The following is a 22,772-nucleotide window of genomic DNA, read 5'->3' on the forward strand; positions in this document are numbered from 1 at the left end:
GTACGGTCCATGTCCTGTTAAAAAGTGTATTAAACCTTGTTTTGGATTAAAATAATTTGGAATGTTTTCTAATATTGGTATAAAATTGTATAAACGTCTAGATTTTGTTGAATTTTCCCATTCATTTTGTCTTTTTCTATTTATTATTTCTTTTAATTTTCTTTTATTTCTTATATCTAATCCTATTATTTGTATTATTTTTTCATATTTTTCTTTTTTTAGCCAATAATTACATGCTCTTTTTTGTGTTTCTAAATGCATTGGCATTACTCCAGTTAAAACTGTGAGTGCCTGTGTTGCAGTTGTTCCAAATGCTCCCGTCATTCTTACAAGAAATCCTCTCTGAGCTCTATTTAATTTTTCTGCATTTTTTTATTTATTAATCTATGTGCCCATACACTTGAACCGTACCCTACAATTGATGCAAGTATTGTACTTAGGTATATTCTCATCTGTCGGAACGAAATTCTATTTTCCTTCTGTGCTAGACTAGCAATGCTATGCATGATCTTTGTTGCCTTTTCACAGACACAATTCATGTGTTTTGTAAATAATTTTTGTTCGTCTATTATAATACCTAAATATCTTGTTTCCATTTTTCTTTTTATTGTTTTCCCTCTAATTTTTATAATTGGATCTCTTTCTAAATTTCCTTTTATTAAACTATATGTTGTTTTTGAATCTGATATTGTTAATTTTACTTTATTCATCCAATCATTTACTCTTATTAATACTTCATTTGATTTATTTTCTAATTCTCTTCTTGAGTTTGCATCTATGATCAACAACAAATCATCTGCATATGCTATGCTTCCAAGCACTTCAGGATCTATAGTCAATTGTTCCAACAGTTAGATAAGACTAATAATAAAACTATTAGAGATTTTTATATTGAAAATAGACGTGTGACATTCTTATGGTAGGAACATCTTAACAAAAATTATAGTGAAATTTGTGCCCCCCATAAAAATTTTATGGGGGTTTTGTACGGTTAAACCCCCCTAAACTCTTGTGTATGTTCATATTAAATTATTGTTAAAGTATTATTAGTTAAACAGAGTGTTTATAAAACTTTTTTGCCTCTTAGTACTTTCTCCAAAAGCCAGTTTTTATCGAGATATTTTGAATATTTGTCAAATCCACCACCTATTTGTATATGGTTAAATACGATTATAGAGACCTGGTAATAATTTGAAAAATTTATAATTTGCATTTTTATAATATGAAAATATACTAAGAGGCAAAAAAGTTTTAAAAACACTGTGTTTAACTAATGATATCGTAATAAAAGTTTAATTGGAACGTACACAAACATGTGGGGGGTTTAAAGGAACGAAACCCCCATACAATTTTTATGTACTTAAACATATTAAAAAGAATCCGCATCTCGATAAAAACTGGTTTATCGGTTTATCGAAAAAAGACTAAGAGGCAAAAAAGTTTTAAAAATATTGTGTCTAACTATTGGTACTACAACAATAATTTAATTGGAACGTACACAAAAGTTTAGGAGGGGTTTAAGGGAACAAAACCCCATAAAATTTTTATGGGGTGCACAAATTTCACTATAATTTTTTATTAATATGCTCCTACCATAAGAATTCCACTTGCCTGTTTTCAATAAAAAATCTCTAATAGTTTTCGAAATATTGGAAAAAATTAATTTTTATTTTGTTACTTTAAAGGGCTATAACTTTTTTTATGTGCACATTTGTACTAAAGTAAGTTAAGTTCAATCAACATATTTTTGACCCCAGAATCTATGGTATAATTTATGAACAATCTTTTCGGGACACCCTGTATAATGGGTTTTTTGTATGCATTTTTTCCATATTAACTCATGGTGAGGGTCACAAAGTTTTCTGGAGCATTCACAAATCAAATGCAAAAAGAATTATTAAGATCCGCTTGTCGTTTTTTTTTCGGAGGTTCAGTGTTTTATTGCTTCGACTACTATGTTCTGCGTATACAATGCCATTATGGTACATTTCATGAATAACTTTGATATTCTCTTGTTAAAAATTGAACGAAACAGCGATAGAGAAAGAGAGAAACTGATGGATAAAGACGAAGGTCCTTGGTCCCAGGGGTGTCCAGTTCGTGATTATTTTTATAATTTCTGTGGGTCCTCTTCTGATTATGTGTCCTGCCCATTCTTGTCGTCTTGCTTTTATGTATCTTGCTATGTTTTCATCTCCCATTTCTTGTTAAATTTCTTTATTGGTCTTCATTTTTGGTTCTCCGTCGCTTGTTCTTTTTGGTCCCCTTAATAATCTCTCTATTTTTTCCAATGTTAGATCCTCTTCATCTTTTTTGTCAACTTCGTTGTTTCCATTGCATATGTGTATCTGGTCTGATCAGTGTCTTACACATTCTGATTTTTTTTGTCTGCTGATGTTTTGGATCTGAGTAATTGCTTGTTCCTTCCAATGGCTTGATTATCCTTCTGGATTCTCTCGTGTATTCTGTCTTTGCTGCTTTTTCCTATTGTTACTTCTAGGTAGTTGAACTTGGTTACTTCTTCAAATTTATTGGTGTCGAAAGTATCGAACTTACTGTTGATTATATTTTTCGGTACATGAACTCGTTTTTTGTATCTGCCAACTTTCACTTTTGTTCCTCCTTCTTCTTCTGAGAATAAGTTTTAGGCTTGTTTGTGTCGATAAGCTGTAGTCGTATTTTTGACGTTGACTGCAAGCTATGTCGTCATGTTTAATGGATATTTCTAGTAATTTAATAGAACCGCGTGTCACTTACAAACACATTTTATTAAAATAAATTGGCCTTTTCATTTATAGTCAGTTCATTGAGGTACTCACTGGTTTTGCTCTTGATTTTAAAGCAATTCGATTGATATAAAATTTGGCATACAGATAGCTAACAGGGCTAAGAAAAAAAGTGATATTTTGCCGGTGAGTACTTTTTCTCTGGGGGTGAGTTCCACCCCTTGTCGGGAGTGAAAAACGTACATATAAAATATGTCCGAAAATGGATAAACTGACTAATTCTAAGTAGCTTTTGTTCTATAGGTTTTTTTAAAGTAACTCGGAAAGTCAATACTTTGTGAGTGAATACGTTCATTTTTCAACAAAAAAAAAAACACGGTTTTGGACGCTTTTTCGCAAATAACTCAAAAAGTAAGTATTGTATTGAAAAAAATATTCTTAGCAGAAATATAATCTATAAAAATACTCTGGGCTAATTAGCAAAATACAAGGAAAAGTTATTTACCAGCAATTTTATTGCTGGAATCGAATCTTATTATTGTATGTATTAATAATATAGACATGCAAAGTCCTCACATAGTGTGCTACTTTTTTTATAAACAAAATGGCGCCCGAAAATCGTGTTTTTTTCAATTTTTGCTCTATAACTCCAAAGATTTTAATTTTAGACAAAAAAAAACCAAATAAAAATTCACCGCAATTAAATTCTGCATAGAGACGTGTTTTTTCCGATTTACTTCGACGAAAACGTTCCCGTAAAAAGCGGGTTTTTCCAATAATATCTTTAATTTTCAACTAAACTTTTAGATAAGTAGTTGTTAATCAATAATTAAATAGCTTGGTAACTTAAAAGCCCTTTCCGTATGTATTATAATTCCAGAAGTTTATGGAAATTGAATGAACAGTTTAGCAACAATTAAAATGTTAATTAAAAATTTACGGTCACTATAATGACGACAATAATTATGATGCATAAGAATAACTATGATTTTTTCATAAAAAGACACTATACCTATCTAATGTACTTTACAGAATTGAAATTGGACTATTTTAGCGGCCTCAGGAATATTTTAAAATTATAAACAATTTTTTGGTTTATAAACAAATATAATATCTCGGGAAATATTAAACTAAATTAAATCGTGAAAACGGTATTCAAAAGACAGTGGCAGGACGCTTCTTTTAAATGAAAAAACGTTTAATTATGACGAGTAGTTCCTGAGATACAACCGGTCAAATTTGACTGGAATTTACGGCAAAGATATAAACAATAGGATCATAATTTTCCAACCGTCACCTTTTTATTTTTATTTTTGTCCTCTTTCTCCACACCAATTTTCATATCTTTAGAATCCTCATAACATATATTATTATAATAAAAACTATCGATAATACGTGTGAAAATTGCCAAAAATAGCAAAATTCCAATCAAAAATTAGGTTGAAGAAAATGTTACCCTCAAAGTTCAAAATCGGTATACGTTAACAAAATGCATTTTCTCGGCTTCCCATGGAGCAATTTCCTTCATTCTTCAGCCATCGAAATAACGCTTTATTAAATGTCAAACTTGCTTTTGTTTTGTTATAATAGATTAATTTATTTATAAGAACAGAAAATTACACATTTTTTCCAGTTGTAGGCTTTTTTTAGATAAGCTTACTACTAGTGTACCTTTTAAAGTTAAAAACATAAATATTCCCATTTGAAAGCTGTATAGTTATTTAAACAATTTTTATTTAAACAAATTAAAATATTGTGTTATAATAAAAAAATTAATTTATTATAACAAAAGAAAAGCAAGTTTGATATTTAATAATACGTTACTTCGATTTATCTACTCGAGTTACTTGGGAACAAAAAAATAATGAAGGAAATTGCTCGATAGGAAGCCGAGAAAACGCATTTTTTTAACGTATACCGATTTTGAACTTTGAGGGTTACATTTTCTCCAACCTATTTTTGATTGGAATTTTGCTATTTTTGGTAATTTTCACACGTATTATCGATAGTTTTTATTATAATAATATATGTTATGAGGAATTTAAAGATATGAAAACTTGTGTGGAGAAAGAGGACAAAAATAAAAAGGTGATGGCTTGAAAATTATGATCCTATTGTTTATATCTTTGCCGTAAATTTCGGTCAACTTTGACCGGTTGTATCTCAGGAACTGCTCATCATAATTAAACGTTTTTTCTTTTAAAAAAGCGTTCTGCCGCTGTATTTCGAATACCGTTTTCACAATTTAATTTAGTGCAATATTTCCCGAGATATTCTATTTGTTTATAAGCCAAAAAATTGTTTATAATTTTAAAATATTACTGAGGCCGCTGAAATCATCCAATTTCAATTCTGTAAAGTACATTAGATAGAGATAGTGCCTTTTTATGAAAGAATCATAGTTATTCTTATGCATCATAATTATTGTCGTTATTATAGCGACCGTAAATTTTTAATTAACATTTCAATTGTTGCTAAACTCTTCATTCAATTTCCATCGCCTTCTGGAACTGTAATATATACGGAAAGGGCTTTTATGTTACCAAGTTATTTAATTATTGATTAACAACTACTTATCTAAAAGTTTAGTTGAAAATTAAAGATTTTGTTGGAAATCCCCGCTTTTTCCGGGAAAAGTTTTCGTCGAAGGAAACCGCAAAAAACAAGTCTCTATGCTGAATTTAATTGCGGTGAATTTTTATTTGGGTGTTTTTGGTCTAAAGTAAAAATCTTTGGAGTTATAGAGCAAAAATTGAAAAAAAAACACAATTTTCGGGCGCCATTTTGTTTATAAAAAAGTAGCACACTATCTGCGGACTTTGCATATCTATATTATTAATATATACAATCATAAGATTCGATTCTAGCAATAAAATTGCTGGTAAATAACTTTTCCCAAAAATGGCCTATTCTCCGATAATCAGCCCAGACTAAAAAGGAAATAGAAATGATGTATGTATGAACTCTGTAGACCCAGTATAAGTAGATTTGTAGCTAATGAAATGCAGCTTCTTATTCGTTAAATTACAAACTTATCGGGAAAAACTTATCACTTTAATTTAAGTGTTAAAAGAATGCAAGCTTTGCTTTCCTGGATATTTTTTATTTCTTGTTTTTTTTTTGTAGGACAAAAATTATTTACGATATGACTGTTCAAAATTTCCATACACTTGCCATTAGTGACTCTTCCAAGTTCTTTCAACTACAGCCCTTTCAAAAATAAGCACTTTGAAACGATGAAACTTAAAGATGATATAAACCGTACATAAGTGAAGTAAATAGATTGTAAAGCGGTAACGGATAATTTCATTTGGGATGCTCATTAGGGTGTGATTTTCACGATTTTTACCAAAAAAAGAGGCCAATTTATTTCGAGAGTAACAAGCTTTATTTTGATACTTGCAACTTTCCTAAAAAACAAAAATAAAGCTTTTTTTAAGCACTGTTTAAAAGCTTTAAACAGTTTTGATGAGTTTTCCCCGAAAACTGCTTAATTTTTTGGTTATTTCACGTTGATATTCGATTCGAATATTCGATTTTGAATTTGACCAATAAAAAACTACTTTTCATTAGCTACAACCTCTACTTCTACTGGGCCTATACAGACATACACCATTTTTTTACCTTCTTATACTATTTTTACGAAGCGTATATTTTCGAATAAATACTTAAGTTTTGAGTAATTTGCGAAAAGCCGTCTAAAAACGTGTTTTTTTTTTGTTGGAAAATTAACATTTGCAAATAATTCAAAACGAATTTACTTCGTGAAAAACCCTATAAAACAAAAGTTGCTTAAAATTATGCAGTTTATTCACTTTCGTACTTATTTTAAAGGTATGTTTTTTCGACCCCAAGGAGGAGTGGAACTCACCCCCAGGGCAAAAGCACACATCGGTAAAATATCAATTTTTTTTTCTTTGACATGTAAGCTATGTGTATGCCAAATGTCATATCAATCCAAGTGGTTCTTTAAAATTCGGAGATTTTGCAATATGTTACCCTAAATGGATGGACTATTATCTAGGCCATATACATTTTGTTTATGACTAATTTATCTGCAAACCAATTTAATTATCCGCTGTTGACAGTTCTGGTGCCATATCCTTCAACTTTTTTTTACTGCTTAACTTAATATTAGTTAACAAAGTAAGTTATCAATCGAAGTAGTACAGAAAACGACAATAAATAAATATCGTCTCCATACCACCAGATTGACAACAGGTGGAATACTTTCTTTGATTACAAACTCCCGAGATTTTCAAAATTTATAAGTCATACAGGATACCGAGGAAATTAAGATGAGAGAATTTTAAATAATTCACAACTCATCTGCTCAGCGTGTTAAAAGTTCCAGCAAGAAAGATTCCTTAATAGGTACTCAAACAAAAAAGTAAATGAATTAAATATGTGTAAACATTCTCATTTTCTTTGCAACACCAAAATGCAGCAGCTGCATAATACTATGGTCAAATCTGAGAGTACAGGAAGAGTCTGTACCGGTTTCGGGGGTTGTTTCCCCCTCATTAGTAGTCCCATATCCTCCTCTCTCAGATACTTCCACGTACCACACTTTGGGCCTTTCCGAATTGAAAAAAAAATGTCACGTAAGAACTAGGGCCATCTACCGAAAAACAAAGTAAGTTATCAATCGAAGTAGTACAGAAAACGACAATAAATATCGTCTCCATACCACCAGATTGTCAACAGGTAGAATACTTTCTTTGGTACACCTCCTGAGATTTTCAAAATTTATAAATCATACAGGATGCCGAGGAAATTAAGATAAGAGAAATTTAAATAATTCACAACTCATCTGCTCAGCGTGGTAAAAGCTCCAACAAGAAAGATTAATTAATACTCTAACAAAAGAGTAAATGAACTAAAAATGTATAAACATTCTCAATTTCTTTGCAACACGAAAATACAGCAGCTGCATAATACTATGGTCAAATCTGAGAGTGCAGGAAGAGTCTATACCGGTTTTGGAGGTTGTTTCCCCCTCATTGAGTAGTCCCATATCCGCCTCTCTCAGATTATTCCACGTACCACTCTTTGGGCCTTTCCTAATTGCAAAGAAAGAAATGTCACGGATGAACTAGGGCCATCTACCGAAAAACAAAGTAAGTTATCAATCGAATTCATTTACTCTTTTGTTTGAGTATTAAGGAATCTTTCTTGTTGGAGCTTTTACCACGCTGAGCAGATGAGTTGTGAATTATTTAAAATTCTCTCATCTTAATTCCCTCGGCATCCTGTATGATTTATAAATTTTGAAAATTTCAGGAGGTGTAACCAAAGAAATATTCTACCTGTTGTCAATCTGGTGGTATGGAGACGATATTTATTGTTGTTTTCTGTACTACTTCGATTGATAACTTACTTTGTTTTTCGGTAGGTGGCCCTAGTTCATCGGTGACATTCCTTTCTTTGCAATTCGGAAAGGCCCAAAGTGTGGTACGTGAAAGAATCTGATAGAGGAGGATATGGGACTACTGATGAGGAGGAAACAACCCCCAAAACCGGTATAAACTCTTCCTGCACTCTCAGATTAGACCATGGTATTATGCAGCTGCTGTATTTTCGTCTTGCAAAGAAATTGAGAATGTTTATACATTTTTAATATTAGTTGTTTGTTTTAATCACAACTCACATTCTTTGTCTGAAACAGTATATTTTTCACTTTTCGTTTTTATATTTCTTAATCTTTTTTTGTTTATAATTATTACATCTTATTTTAGGAAACAAGATAAAAGAATTTTTAAAATTAATTTCCTTTATTTACATACTGCACAAATTATTATTATTTTATTTTGGTCTAACCCATTCATTGCTCAACCAATTCTTGGACAATCCTTGGGACGTATACAGCCACCAACAAATCCTATGTCATCGTAGATGTAACCCTTATCACATAAACAGGTAAACGTACATTGGTCTGTGCATACTTTGTCATCAGGACATTCTGGATTTCTATATCTACAAGTTGGACTCGGACAGCAAGGAACGCATCCTTGGTGGGAATTTTTACCACAGTTCAATTCTAAAACAAAATTAAAAATAATATATTAAATAGTTAAAAAATGGCTTGCATATGCGAGTTCATTTTGAATGAAGTAAAAGGCGGACATACTCGAAATCATTTATTGTTAACTCCCGACGACCTGTTTCGCTCTCTGTAATATGCAGATGATCTTAAGGTCAACGGTTACAAGTAAATTAAATGATGCCACTACATGGGGCCCCTTCTATACTCTTCAATAACATGATTTATTGCTCAAATTATGTTAATGAGGATATGATTGGATGGACAGAAAATTTTGTATAGGTTAACAAATATGTCACTGTTAATTTTTAAACAAATGTGTCAAATAAAAAACAAGAATCAGGCAAGAAAATTTAGATTAAAATAGTTAAACAAATATAGTGCTCTTCAGCTAACTCCTCTTTTCAAACTATTTGTTGTGTCGTCTTTATGTTCTTGTGCTGTTTGTTTTATTGTTGATTTTATTTATTTATTGATGGTCAGAACTCAACGTAGGTAACCCCATTTCTTTTTTTCTTTCTACTTATTTCAACAGTTTATTAAAATTTCTCTGTTTCAATTAATAAAGTAACTTCCCTCTTTTACTTTCAGTTAACTTTCAACTGAGTCTATTTCACTTATATATTTTTTACCCAACTCCACAACTAACCCTTTGTTTTCTTTATTTTCCTTTCTGTTCTGATTTTCAGTTTCAGATACCTACATTGATGTTAACCAAATCACATTTTATAATATGACTCCTAATACAATCATTTAGTTACTTTTTGACTGTTTCTTCCTGTGTACGACCACTGCTCCTGGCATTGGAACATCAAGGAGCAATGATCTTAAAAATTAGGTTACAATTGAATAACCAGAGTTAACACCAATTTCAGATATTAACTCTTTTTGATCCAAACGTTGTCAGTCTTATACTCATCAACACATAAATAAATAATTGATGGATTCTACCGTTACTTGATGAAAATTCATTATATCTAACAATAAAACACTGAAAACGTTTGTTTTCTATACTGTCACAAAAGTTATTATAACTATGTGACTCCAGGTGTTTCGGCAGAGTGCCTTTCTTAAGTGATTTAGTTTACTATGGGTTTGCCTTTTCAAAGTCTTCAACTGAAGAGGTTGAGGAGTGGGGAGCTGTTTTTCTCGAGTTCGTCATTTAGAATTATATCTCTATTTTTTATGATTAATTATTTGTATGGGAAATAAGCCACAATTAAAATGAAAAAAATTTTTTATTTTATTAATTTCCATAGATTCTAATAAAGATAGCTTAAGGCCTTTATTTTGAATATGCAGAATTTGAAACTCTTCATTAAAAGAATGATTATGATCTAGAGCTAGAAGGTGAAGTGCGTATGTAGAAGTGTCTCTTTTCAGAAGAGAATAAGTCCATGAACTTTCTAGATGTAACAATTACCAGACAACACAACAAACATGAGTTTCCCGTATATCATAAACCTACCCATACTGACACAACTATACACAATTCATCATCCCATCCAACACAACACAAATTAGCAGCCTACCATAGCATGATACACAGATTGACAGAAATTCCCATGTCAAAAAATAACTTCGAAATAGAACTGAACATCATTAAACAAATAGCAGTAAACAATATACTATGAGCTCGTAGGTAGAGGGGAAAATGAAAAATTCGCGAGCGCCAGTAGTGACAAGTCTGTAAGCTTTTACTGGAAATTTGACATAAATGTCAAAGTGATTAATTTAAAACATTGAAATTAAAAACATTAATAGGATATAATAATTAGTTGGTAAAAGCTGTGGTGTATATTTTTACCTTAAATATACTTCCGTTTTAAATACCGAATTTAAGATTTTTTAATATTTCGTAATATGTAATTATAAATTAATCTAAGCTCCATCTACACGATAATTGTGAAGGTATCCAAAGCAAGAAATTAATATTTCGTTAATAGAACGTTAAAATGATTAGCAAAATCTTTAAAAAATCGATTACAATTTAGTTCCTTTTTTGCGTTGTAAATATTAAGCGATAACAATTAAATAAAAAATTTAAAAATTACCGGTGAAAGTTGCATTAGTAATCCGCTAGGAGCGACACCAGCGAAGCTCAGGGCGTATAACCAACAAACAATCAATAAATTTTTTAACCAAAAACTCCATCAGAAAGCCCTGAAATTAGTCTATCCACCAGCACAGAAAGAACCCAGTACTTTCAGCTCTATTACATATACTGGCAAGATAACAACAAAAATAGCCAGATAAATAAAAAATAAAAGAATAACACCAGCTTTCAGAACTAACAAAAACTTAAGCAAATATATTAAGAACAATAAGAGCCGAAAGAGAAAACAACTACAGGGTGGTGTCTACAAACTAACTTGTGGTGACTGTCCGAAAACTTACATCGGTCAAACTGGCAGAACCTTTGACAAACGGATAGCCGAACACAACAGGGCTTTCAACAATAGGAAAACAGACACTTCTACATACGCACTTCACCTTCTAGATTATAATCATTCTTTTAATAGTTTTAAATTCTGCATATTCAAAATAAAGGCCTTAATCTATCTTTATTACAATCTATGGAAATTAATAAATTAAAAAATACAGATATAATTCTGAATGACTAACTCGAGACAAACAGCTACTCACTCCTCAACCGCTTCAGTTAAAGACTTTAAAAAAGCAAATCCATAGTAAACTAAATCACTTGAGAAAGTCACTCTGCCGAAACAGCTGTAGTCAAATGTATATAATAAATTTTGTGGAAGTATAGAAAACAAACGTTTTCAGTGTTTTGTTGTTACATAAATAAATAGAAATCTTTTAATAAATATAAATAAAACTTTAAAACCGTTACATATTAAAATATTTACGTTTATGACATCAATTTTTACTCCATTTCACAAACAAAATAACAAACATAGATTTATTGGCTGTCTCTCGCCACTTTTCTCCTAACCCTCAAGAACTTGTCCATATACTTGTTAACCAATACAACATGTTCCGTCCATCCAATCATATCCCCATTAGCATAATTTGAGCAATAAATCATGTTATTGACGACTAAAGAAGGGGCCCCTTGTAGCGGCATCATTTAGTTTACTTGTAACCGTTGACCTGAAGATGCTCGGCATATTATAGAGAGCGAAACCGGTCGTCGGGAGTTAACAATAAATGATTGAGTGTCCGTCTTTTACTTTATTTTAAATAATATATTATGTGTGTTCTTATTGGATTTTTCATAAAACAATTAAATATATCTCTAAAATATTTTGGTAAGAATAACCTTTAACCACTGACATGCGGTATACCATACCGCACCGAAAATTCTTCGCTATTAGGATGGCTGCAAGTTCATTCAGTAGATCTATCTAACTAACTGCTGTCAACATTCCTTTACTATTTTTTGGTTCCCAATACTCAAGTTTGTGTGTAATTTAGTTTATAAAGGATTTTGCAAGAACCCTCACCATTTTTTTAATATTATGCATGCATTCATAATTTTCTCGAAAAAAATAAGTTTATTTTATTTTGAGAATTATTTTATTCTAGCACTGTGAAGGATCATTGCTTAATTGATGTAAAACATAAATACAGTATACTGAAAATAAAGGAGAATAGGCAACGGTATCACATACCGCATGTCAGGGTATGCGTCCTTAAAGATCCGCGTCAGTAGTTAAAGGTATGGATGGTGGTTATTGACAAAAAGCACCGGTTTTCGGTTATACCGGTTTTTTCTACCTACGGTTTAACCTGTCGTTTATAACCGAAAACCGGTTATTCCATAAACCGGTGTTCGGTTTTTTTATTCATAGCCAATACCCGATAGGTTACATTTACATTGCACTTTAGTTTGCGATACTCCATTCGAATCGATATCAGTATAGAAATCAGTCATCGGTGTTGTGAAAATTTTTCCATTTTTTTGTCTGAATTCAGTATTTTTTCCACTTATCCGGTTTTTCACCGGTTATTACTTTAAAAAGAAAAAACCGGTTATAACCGGGCCAAAAAAACAGATTATTGCCGAGAAAAAGAACCGGTTTCAGGTTATAACCCTGTAGGTTTTCCCATCCCTATTTAAGAGGTAAAAATTTATTTATATTATAGAAAAACCAAACTTTGATGCCGATGCTAAAAAGTTATAATCCTAAATCCAGAAATAACTAAATCCCGAAATCCTAAATATCACCAGAAATTATAGCTAGGTATATACAGCTCCCGGAGCGAACGATGGCCGATAAGAGAAACTCTGTCTGCGTAGAGATTAGGTGGGCGTACGACCGACGACAGCGTTTCTCACCGGCCATGGTTCGTTTCGTTAGCTGTACATTACTTTTTTCTATGGATGCTATACAATGTGCAACTTCTCTCACTACCTACATATATTCAAAATGAAATATTTCTCACGCAGTGAGAAAAGTCGGCCATTGCAGTGAGAAATAATTTTTCTCACGGGTTCTCCGCCGATTTTCATATATATGATGGTGGTTTCCATGGTAACATGCACAATACAAACACAATAATTACTTTTGCCACACAAAATGTGTTGAAGCAAAACTTACCAGGAATTTCCTGTCAGAACTCTTCAAATATGCTCAAATATACAACTGTTTAAAATTTTAAATAAATAAAGTATATAAATATTAAGAATATTATATACCTACATATATTATGTATTTTATTTCAATTTATCCATATAATATTCCTAAAAGCACCTAAGTTATTTAATTTTGAAGTTTGAACTCTTTACAACAACGCATCCATAAAAAAAGTACAGTGTACAACATTTGAGAAAATGACATATTTCTCCCTCGCTTGATTTCCGCCACTCGCCTCGTGCCTCGGATCGTGCCAACAAGCTTCTGCGCTCGTGAGAAATATGTCTCTTTTCTCACTTGTTGTACAATATACTATTTTTTAGTGTTACATCATATTCTTTTAATATTTATTCCCTATGTTTTGAGATCTTTCGTAGTTTTACGAAAACTCTATATTTCAAGGATTCATAATTTGATCGAACGGAACTGAACAGGAAGAATTGAAATTAATAACTATCGGCTCATATGAAACATCCACCATACAACGAATACGAAAATAAAATTTTTGTAGCATTGTACACAGGGCTTTTAATTAATAATTGGACATATTTTAATTGTAGATTCCTGAACTCAGAATATTGCGGTTTAACCCAAATGCTTCCTAAGGGAGCTAGAGCTCTTTGAAAACAGAGTCTTTTAATTCGCTTCTTTTTAAATAATCCAAGAACGCTGCTATTTAGAAAAACAAAAACTGTTACGTCTATTTATCTTCCAGAGATAAGACGATTCTATAAATTACGAATTTATAATAACGGTCATAGGTACTATGACTACCCTTTTGGGTAGTGCAACGGTTATTTTATCTCATAACTTTTTTGTCTTCAATTTCTAAGCGTTTCTCACACTGGATTATTAAATTGTAAGGTATTCTAGTAGTAAAAGGTATCCTTCATTTAAGTCGATAGGATACACCGTTTTCTTGAAAAATCGATTTAAAAATTTTTCGTTTTTGGAATTTGAACAAAATTTGAAAAATTTTTCAAAAAAAAACGGTGCATTTTACTGACTTAAAAAGCAAGAGTGAGTAACTTCTAGTACTAGAATATCACATAATTGAATAATCCTGTATTAAAAATACTTACATTAAAGACACAAAAATAATGCGATAAAATAACCCTTGACCTACCGAAAACGGATGCATATGATCGGTAATAGAAATTTACAATTGACGAAATCGATTCATCTTTGGAAGACAAATAAACGTACAAGTTTTCGTTTTTCTAAAAATAGTTTTTTTGAAATTTTTTTTTTTTTTAATTCTAAAAACTCAAATTTTCAAATCGATTTTTCTAGATATTAGTGTATCCTACGGACTTAAAGCAAAAGTACCTTTTAGTACTAGAATACCTCAAGATGTAATAATCCAGTGTCAAAATATGCTTAAAAGTTAAAGACAAAAAAGTTATGCGATAAAATAACCGTTGCCCTACCCAAAACTGACGCCTATGATCGGTACTAAATATTCGCAATTTATGGAATCGATTTAACTCTTGAAGATAAATATGCGTACCCGTTTTCGTTCCAAATAGAAGCGTTCTAAATAGAAGCGTTCTGGAAGTATTTAAAAAAAACTAATTACCAGACGCCAGCTATTTTCAAAGAGCTCTAGCTCTTTTAGAAAGCATTTTCAGACTAGCAAATTTGTTACAGGAATCTACAGTTAAAATATTTCCATTTATTAATAAAACACCTTGTATATAGTTTTTCGACACACTAACACTAAAAGAGAGGAAACATTGCTAGCCACCTTTGAAAGAAAAATCTTGCGACACATAATATATAAGAGCACAAAAGAAAATGGAAGAAGGTACAACTTTGAACTATACGAAATATACGATGATCCGGATATCATAACATTCATTAAAATAGGACAGCTGCGTTGGATGGGACATGTAGAAAGAATGGAAGAATAGCCCGATCAAAGAACAATCTGACCTCAAAAAAAATAAAGGAAGGATGAAAATTTGGGAACAGGTAGTTGAAATTGTCTATTATTTTATAAAAAAAAGTTTACAATTCTACACCCCCTCCATTTTACAAAAATAGGGAAATAAGGGTTGGATTTTCATTAAAAGTGCTGTATTTCGGAAAATAAGGCAATAATAACAAAAAATTTTATTTAAAAATCATCAAGGTACTTTTATCCTAACATTTTGACTAAAAACTTTGTTTGCATCTTGATTCGTTTCTAACCTATAGCCCTTTTTAAAGTACTTAACAGGGGCGCTTATTTGAATTGAGCGCGCAACAAAAATGTCACATTTTAAAATTAACTAACTTTTGAATCGATAATTTGGGGCATTTACCAAACATTAAAATGTACGAAAAAAAACACAATACCTTTAGAAAAATATCAATTTTAACGTGAATATATGTTCATTGTGAATTACAAATTATTTAATTTAGAAAAATATGTTTTAAAATATACTAATACAAGTTTTGAGAGCAACACATATTTTTTGTCACAAAAATTTACATAATCATTTAAATTAAAATTCCTTTTAGATTTACGTTTTACGATGGCTAATTAATATTTAGATTTAAAATTGCACAACGTTACTTTAAAGGATAAAAATTTGTATGGCGATAAAAAATGGATATTTTTTTTATTTTTATTTTAAGTCAATTTTCAAGATTTAAATCAATAATCTCTTTGTTGAAAATTCATAAAAAACTTTAAAAATATGCTTGTATGTACTTGAAAATGTACTCTTTCGAAAGCGATATCTATTTTTCTTATGCATAGAATACTTTTTAAATAAGGCTCACTTATTATAAACAACTACAGAAAAATGTCATGTTTTAATAAAATCGATGCCATTCTTTTCTGAAAGCCTCTTTTTAAATGAAAATATGGGAACGTATTGAAAAAGGCTTGAATAACATATTACATATATATACAATAGGCCTATTGCAAAGGTAAAAATATATGGGGCACGTAAACACAGGTGAAAAAGTTGCTTAAAAGAGAAAACGGCGCGCTTCCTAAACACAGTCTACGAAAGACCATAACCTAAAAAATTGGAGCAATGTTCACGCTGCAATGATTTGTTATCGTTTTCGGCTGTCAAACTTTTTGAATTTATAACTTATTATCAATAAAAGTGATCTTTTTGTTATAAAATAATTATATAAATATTTACATTACAATGAGTGCGAAGAGTGAAACAAAGAATAATAATTCTTGTTTTATTTGTGAAAAACATTTAGAATGTGGAATTAGTCCTGTCGCCAGGGGGGGTACAACGGCCTCGTTAATTCAGATGGACTTACCCAAGTTTTTTTTTATGTATTTTGACCCGTAGAACACGAATTTTTTGGGTAACAGTTGATCCGGATGTCGATAAGATTGTTATTGACCAAGAACTTGAGGAATTACATAACAGAGATTTCTCGCAAAACAAAACATGTTTTTTGTATTTTTTGGGTCATTTTAAGCAAAAAATATTTCTACAAGTTTTTTAGTAAGATGCACAGTTTTCGAGATAAACGCGGTTGAACTTTCAAAAAATCGAAAAACTGCAATTTTTAAACCCGAATAACTTTTGATTGAAAAATAAAATAGCAATTCTGCTTAGCGCCTTTGAAAGTTCAAGTCAAATTATGTCGGTTTTGATTATTTGCATTGCTAAAAATTTATTGTGTTATTGTTAAACAAAGCTACAAACAACTAGTGCGTGAGTGATGTTTCTATGATTTCTCATTTAAAATCGAACGAGTAGGTAGAATAGGTACTAGTGCAATCAAGACTATTTCTACGTTACATGCGTTAAAACGCATGTAAAAGCACGGGAAACCCTACGTGTTTATAGCTTTGTTAAACAATAAAAAAATAAATTTTTACCAATGCAAATAATCAAAACCGATATAATTTGACTTAAACTTTCAAATGCGGTAAGCAGACTTGCTATTTTATTTTTTAATCAAAAGTTATTCGGGTTCAAAAATTGCAATTTTTCGATTTTTTTAAAGTTCAACCGCGTTTATCTCGAAAACTGTGCATCCTACGAAAAAACTTGTAGAAATATTTTTTACTTAAAATGGCCCAAAAAATACAAAATATTGTTTTGTTTTGCCAAAAGTCGCTGTTATTTGATTCCTCAAGTTCTTGGTCTATAACAATCTTATCGACATCCGGATCAACTGTTACCCAAAAAATTCGTGTTCTACGGGTCAAAATACATAAAAAAAACTTGAGTAAGTCCATCTGAATTAACGAGGCCGTTGTACCCCCCCTGGCGACAGGACTAAATGTGATAACGAAAAAATTGTAATTGTCAAACGTGGAATTGAAACATTAAAAAGTGTAAGTTTAGAAAGAAAAGATGATAGACACAAAATGCTTTTGGACCGTGATGAAATTAGAATGTAGACAAAAATATGTATTAAAAAGAGGAGAAACGTTTTCATGCTGCATGCGGAAGTTGTCAAACTGGTAATTGTACAAATCATAAAAAGGAAGACATTATAGTTTCTGATGATTAAGATGATAATAGTTTAGATGGTAGCTTCCAAGAGACCCAAAATTATGATTTTACAGTTGATTCTATTATAAATGAAGTTGATTCAGACACAAATTTTACATGAGACGAAGATGAAAATGAACTTTGAATAATTTAGATTAATTAATTAAATGTTAACAGTGACGATCCAGTTCGATATACAATAAACAATTTTTCATTGCACTTTTTATCATTTTAGTACTTCATACTCATTTGATCCTTTATAACTTAGGAGGCAACATCAGCGCGCGAAAAGCGCGTTCCAAGATTGCAACTTTAATTTTGAATATTCTGTCGAGATATCTGGCACACATATTCGCAATATAGTAAAGAATTATGGTACAGAGCCCAATTTAAGAAACATGTTAGTATGTAGAAATTACTCTAAAATTAAATTAATTAAAAAAAGCGAGTCAGTGCCGCTTTAAGAAGAACAAAAAAATACAGTTTGTTCAAATAAACTTTTTTTTCCCATGTCTAGATTTTGTGTCACAATGGAATTACTAAAAAACGATTATCTATAACAAGAAATCAAACTTTACTGACATGGCAACATTTAGCGCGCCTATGAGTATAATAATTATTGTTATCACATGACTGTGCCTTTGTTTCTGATAGTATAGTGTCACTGACACTGTAGTACTGCCGACACACTGTTGCCGCACTGTTGAAAGTTCGGAGAACAATCGAAAAAAAATATTGATGATGCGCTGTTGTAGCCTCTTAATAGAGTACATTTATTTTTAATTAAGTTAATTTAATTTTTAACTGAACTTTAGAAAACTTAATAAATATTTAGTAAAAGAAATATTTTTTTGAGAAATTTTGATATACATATTTTCATTTTATATGTTTATATTGAAATAATTAACTTAAAAATACAAGTATGTACTTTAAAATTATAGTTTTTCAAATTATTAACTTAATTCAAAAAGAAAATAATATAGCATACGTGCACGCGCATGTAATTCGTTCAGATAAGTACATACTTACAAGAAAAACCAAAGTTTTCAGTTCTTTTTCCAAAAATAAAAAAAAAATTCCAAATTTTTCCACTGGCCGTAAATTTTTTTTGAAATTTTTTGGAAAATCTTAACCTTAAGCCCTTAATAGATCTGTAAAGAGTGTGTTCACCAAATTTCAGATTAATTGATACAAAACTAAACGAATAAGACCGTTTTAAAAATTTTTGGTTTTCAACCCTTATTAAAAATAGGCTATATCTCATAAAATAATCGAGATCAAAAAAAAAAATTTAAGACCAATCTTTAAGGTTAAGTGACTCTGATGACTGTTTTATTTTTCACTGTTACATTTTTTTATTATTTCATTATTCTTAAAATACAGCACTTTTAATGAAAAAACAAACCCTTATTTCCCTATTTTTGTAAAATGGAGACGGTTTAGAATTGTAAACTTTTTCTTATATAATAATAGACAATTTCAACTACCTATTCCCAAATTTTCATCCTTCCTTTAATTTTTTTGAGGTTTTTGTAAAGTTTTGTGTTCCTTGATCAGGCTAGAAGGCGAAATACCAAACAGATGCCAGTAGGAAAAAGGACAAGAGGAAGACCGAAGCTGAGATATTTAGAACAAATAGAAAATGATATAAAAACCTTAAAAATAAAAAACTGGAGAAAAAAAGCACGAAACAGATCAGAGTGGAGAAGAATCCTGGAACAGGCCAAGACCCAGAAAGGGCTGTCGAGCCAATGATGATGATGATGATATAGTTTTTCGATACTTCCTTATGTTGTTGGATTGGTTTCTACGTCTGGATCCCGCGTATGAAAAAAAAGTTGATTAATAGCAAGCTGAAAATTTGTTAATAGCTTAAGGGTGTCTAGTCGGATAAACTTTGATATATGGGAATACTTGAACAGGGGCAGTTTTAATTGTGGAACAGGTTAAAAATTTGGAACGCTCAGACCACGAAAACGGCACATGTATTTTGTCCGACAGAACAGACTTAAACTCTCCGAACAGAGATTAAACTCTCATGCAAAAATCAGACTGCTATTTATCAGCAAATGGGCGTTTTAATGAGTATGGAACATGTAGAATATGTCAGTTGACAGGAATTAGGACAGGTGATAAATAGCAGTCTGATTTTTGCATGAGTTTAATTTCTGTTCGGAGAGTTTAAGTCTATTCTGTAGGACAAAATGAATGTGCAATTTTCGTGGTGTGACCGTTCCAAATTTTTAACCTGTTCCACAATTAAAACTGTCCCTGCCCCTGTTACAGTGTTTCCATATATCAAAGTTTATCCGACTAGACACCCTTAAGCTATTAACAAATTTTCAGCTTGCTATTAATCAACTTTTTTTTCATACGCAGGATCCAGACCTATTCAGATTCAGTGTAGTGGTTTTTTTAAATACTATGCAATGTGGTAATTATTTCATATCGTTTTATTTTTTTTTTCTGATAAGCCTTTTACGTATGATGTTATTATCTTCCATTTTCTTCTTATAAGTCTTTCAAGATCTTTTTTGCTATTTTTTTTTCTTCTGCCTTTGATCTTGGGGGATTCCTTATTTATACAAATGGTGACGGATAATAATTTTTTTAATGATGTTAGAAATTTTTTCATTTAGAAGTGCGTTTTGTAAAAATATTTTTCACGATTTTTAAATTTTTTTATTTTAAATTTTCTGATAACAGTTTCCGGATTGATAATCCGGATGGAAACATCAAAAGAAAATAAAGAATGCAATTTTCATTACGAATAATTGTGTTTTAATCGCATCTAAAAATATTTGTAACAAATAAGTATTTATCAAAAAAAAATTAATTTTAAATTGGTTTCAAATAATGCAACCTAATATTCACTGAAATCACTACTCCAAATTGTATAGTTTTATAATGTACGATTTTAGTACAGATATAAGTCAAAACATAAAATAAAGTCTGGTGGGATGTAGAATAATATCACGTTGTTTTATATGCCATTGGATTGAAAACTTAGTCTTTTGCTAGCAGTTGCCGCTAGGGCATCTATGCCATTTCGTTCGTTGCAATCCGTGACTGCACGCCGGGGTTTGTTTTCGTTGGATCAGAGAGAGCAGCATTTGTGCCTCCTGATGAGAGACTATTAAGTTTCGAAACCGGTAGAGGTGCTTGCTGCACTCTCTGATTTGACTAGAATATGATGCAGCTGTATTTTCGTTTTGCAACGAAATTGAAAATGGTTATTCATTTTTGTTTAAATAAAGTATTTCTAATCACAGTTGTTATTAATTCCCAAAAAATTTATAATATATTAAAATATTTCCATGTCCGTGTAGGTATTGCAATTCTCAAAGTTTTTTATAATCAAAATCCACAAGGAAAACAAAAATTTTCCTGTAGTTGGCTGTATTGTATACCATCAATCACAAAAATTCAAAAAAAAAATATTTGTAAAAGGTATAAAATTTTATTAAATTCCGTTTAAGGGCTACATCACAGACCGTTTTCGATTTTATTCAAAAAAATATCATCAGTATTTTTTGGACATGTTGAATGTCAGCTGAGCTACCAAAGAAATACTAGGGTGACTCCATAGGAGTTTTAATCAAGTATGCACCTTTAATGCAACTACATAACATTTAAAGGGTTTTCACCTTAGTATTTCTTTGGTGGCTCAGCTGGCACTCAACCTGTCTTAAAAATACTGATGATGATTTTTTTGAATAAAATCGAAAACGTTTTGTGCTGTAGCCTTTAAAGGGATTTTAATAAAATTGTATACCTTTTACAAAGGATTTTTTTCCAATTTTATTTATAATCATTTATCAAGTGAAATATTACAATATTTCAAATAAAATATACAGATTCAACGAAAATAGTTAAATCAGCCATACATACCAGTCTGACCAAATACCAACGTTGCCAAAAAACTCAAAATCACAAATAAATAAAACAATTTCATTTTGAAAACTATTGTTAGAAAACTTTAAACCAGTATTGGATAAAAAATTAGACGACTATTTATATACCTACACACATTTTAATGTTATATTTTAATATTAATTATTTACTGGTGGAATCTACCCGTGAACGATTTAAATATTTACTTATGGAATTATTCTAATGAAGGTATACTAATCTTTTTTATGTGTTTTATTACCTACTGGTTATTTTTGAGCAATCTTATCGGTCAATGACTTTATTGCCTGTGCTATTGCGTTAAAGCCAATTATAGACCAGGTCATTTAGCACTGAAAACGCAGGAATAATAATAATAATAAATAAATAAAAATCGTTGAAATATTAGATATAGGTATATAAAACAGTTCTTTGTAAAATTGGAGCCGGATTTTGATTGGATACCTACCTAAACAAACCAGTAGAAAGCAGGAAGCACTCCTTTAGAGCTTCAGCATAAATAATATAAATAATTCCAAAAAGGTAAGATGAAGAATGGACTTTGACTCCGAAGCCAATAATGTTCAAATACACACACAACGCCGGAATAAATCTATTTTTAAATACAGCACCTCCAGACTCTTAATTTTTGCATTGTGTTCAGGATGACGTCAGAAAAAGTGTGCAGTAGAAAAATGAGTGGAAATGCAGAATTGCAATTTAAAGTGCATAAAATGCATCTAAAAGTGCATAAATATGACAAATATGTATATTGAGTGATAGTTTTTGCTACTCCTGTATTTTGGGGTCGCCGAATTCAAATACGCCATCAGAAATGACAACTGAAATACCTGGTGCCAAGGGTCACGTCGTCTTCTCTAGTTTCGTGGGTTTTCGGCATTAAATTAGTACAAGTAGATTACTTCGGGGTTTTGGGCTTAATAAACACGAACCCTCAACGAAAAAGGTACGTAATATTAATAAAAATGTTAATTCAGACAACAAAAGCAATACTTAAAATTTGTCCAATTCTTGGTTTTATTGG

General features: G+C 30.9%; 1 protein-coding gene across 1 annotated transcript; it reads right to left on the reverse strand.

The window, feature by feature from the left end:
• Positions 1 to 8,481: 8,481 nt before the first annotated feature.
• On the reverse strand, positions 8,482 to 21,930 carry LOC126889438 (venom peptide SjAPI-like). Its single transcript, XM_050657775.1, has 2 exons — positions 21,728 to 21,930; positions 8,482 to 8,766 (listed from the first exon to the last, which is right to left on the reverse strand). The coding sequence occupies exons 1-2, from the start codon at positions 21,789 to 21,791 to the stop codon at positions 8,558 to 8,560; spliced, it is 273 nt and encodes a 90-aa protein (XP_050513732.1). The 5' UTR covers positions 21,792 to 21,930; the 3' UTR covers positions 8,482 to 8,557.
• Positions 21,931 to 22,772: the final 842 nt, after the last annotated feature.

Source organism: Diabrotica virgifera, chromosome 1 (genome assembly GCF_917563875.1).
Source record: "Diabrotica virgifera virgifera chromosome 1, PGI_DIABVI_V3a".
In the NCBI taxonomy this organism is placed as follows: Eukaryota; Metazoa; Arthropoda; class Insecta; order Coleoptera; family Chrysomelidae; genus Diabrotica; species Diabrotica virgifera.

What these genes read in the sequence shown, in the direction of transcription:
- LOC126889438 (XM_050657775.1), bottom strand. Translation starts at nt 21,791, where the DNA reads ATGAAATTGTTTTATTTATTTGTGATTTTGAGTTTTTTGGCAACGTTG. An exon ending in GTTGGTATTTGGTCAGACTG is followed by an intron (nt 8,767 to 21,727) that starts GTATGTATGGCT and finishes ATTTTGTTTTAG; the next exon opens with AATTGAACTGTGGTAAAAAT.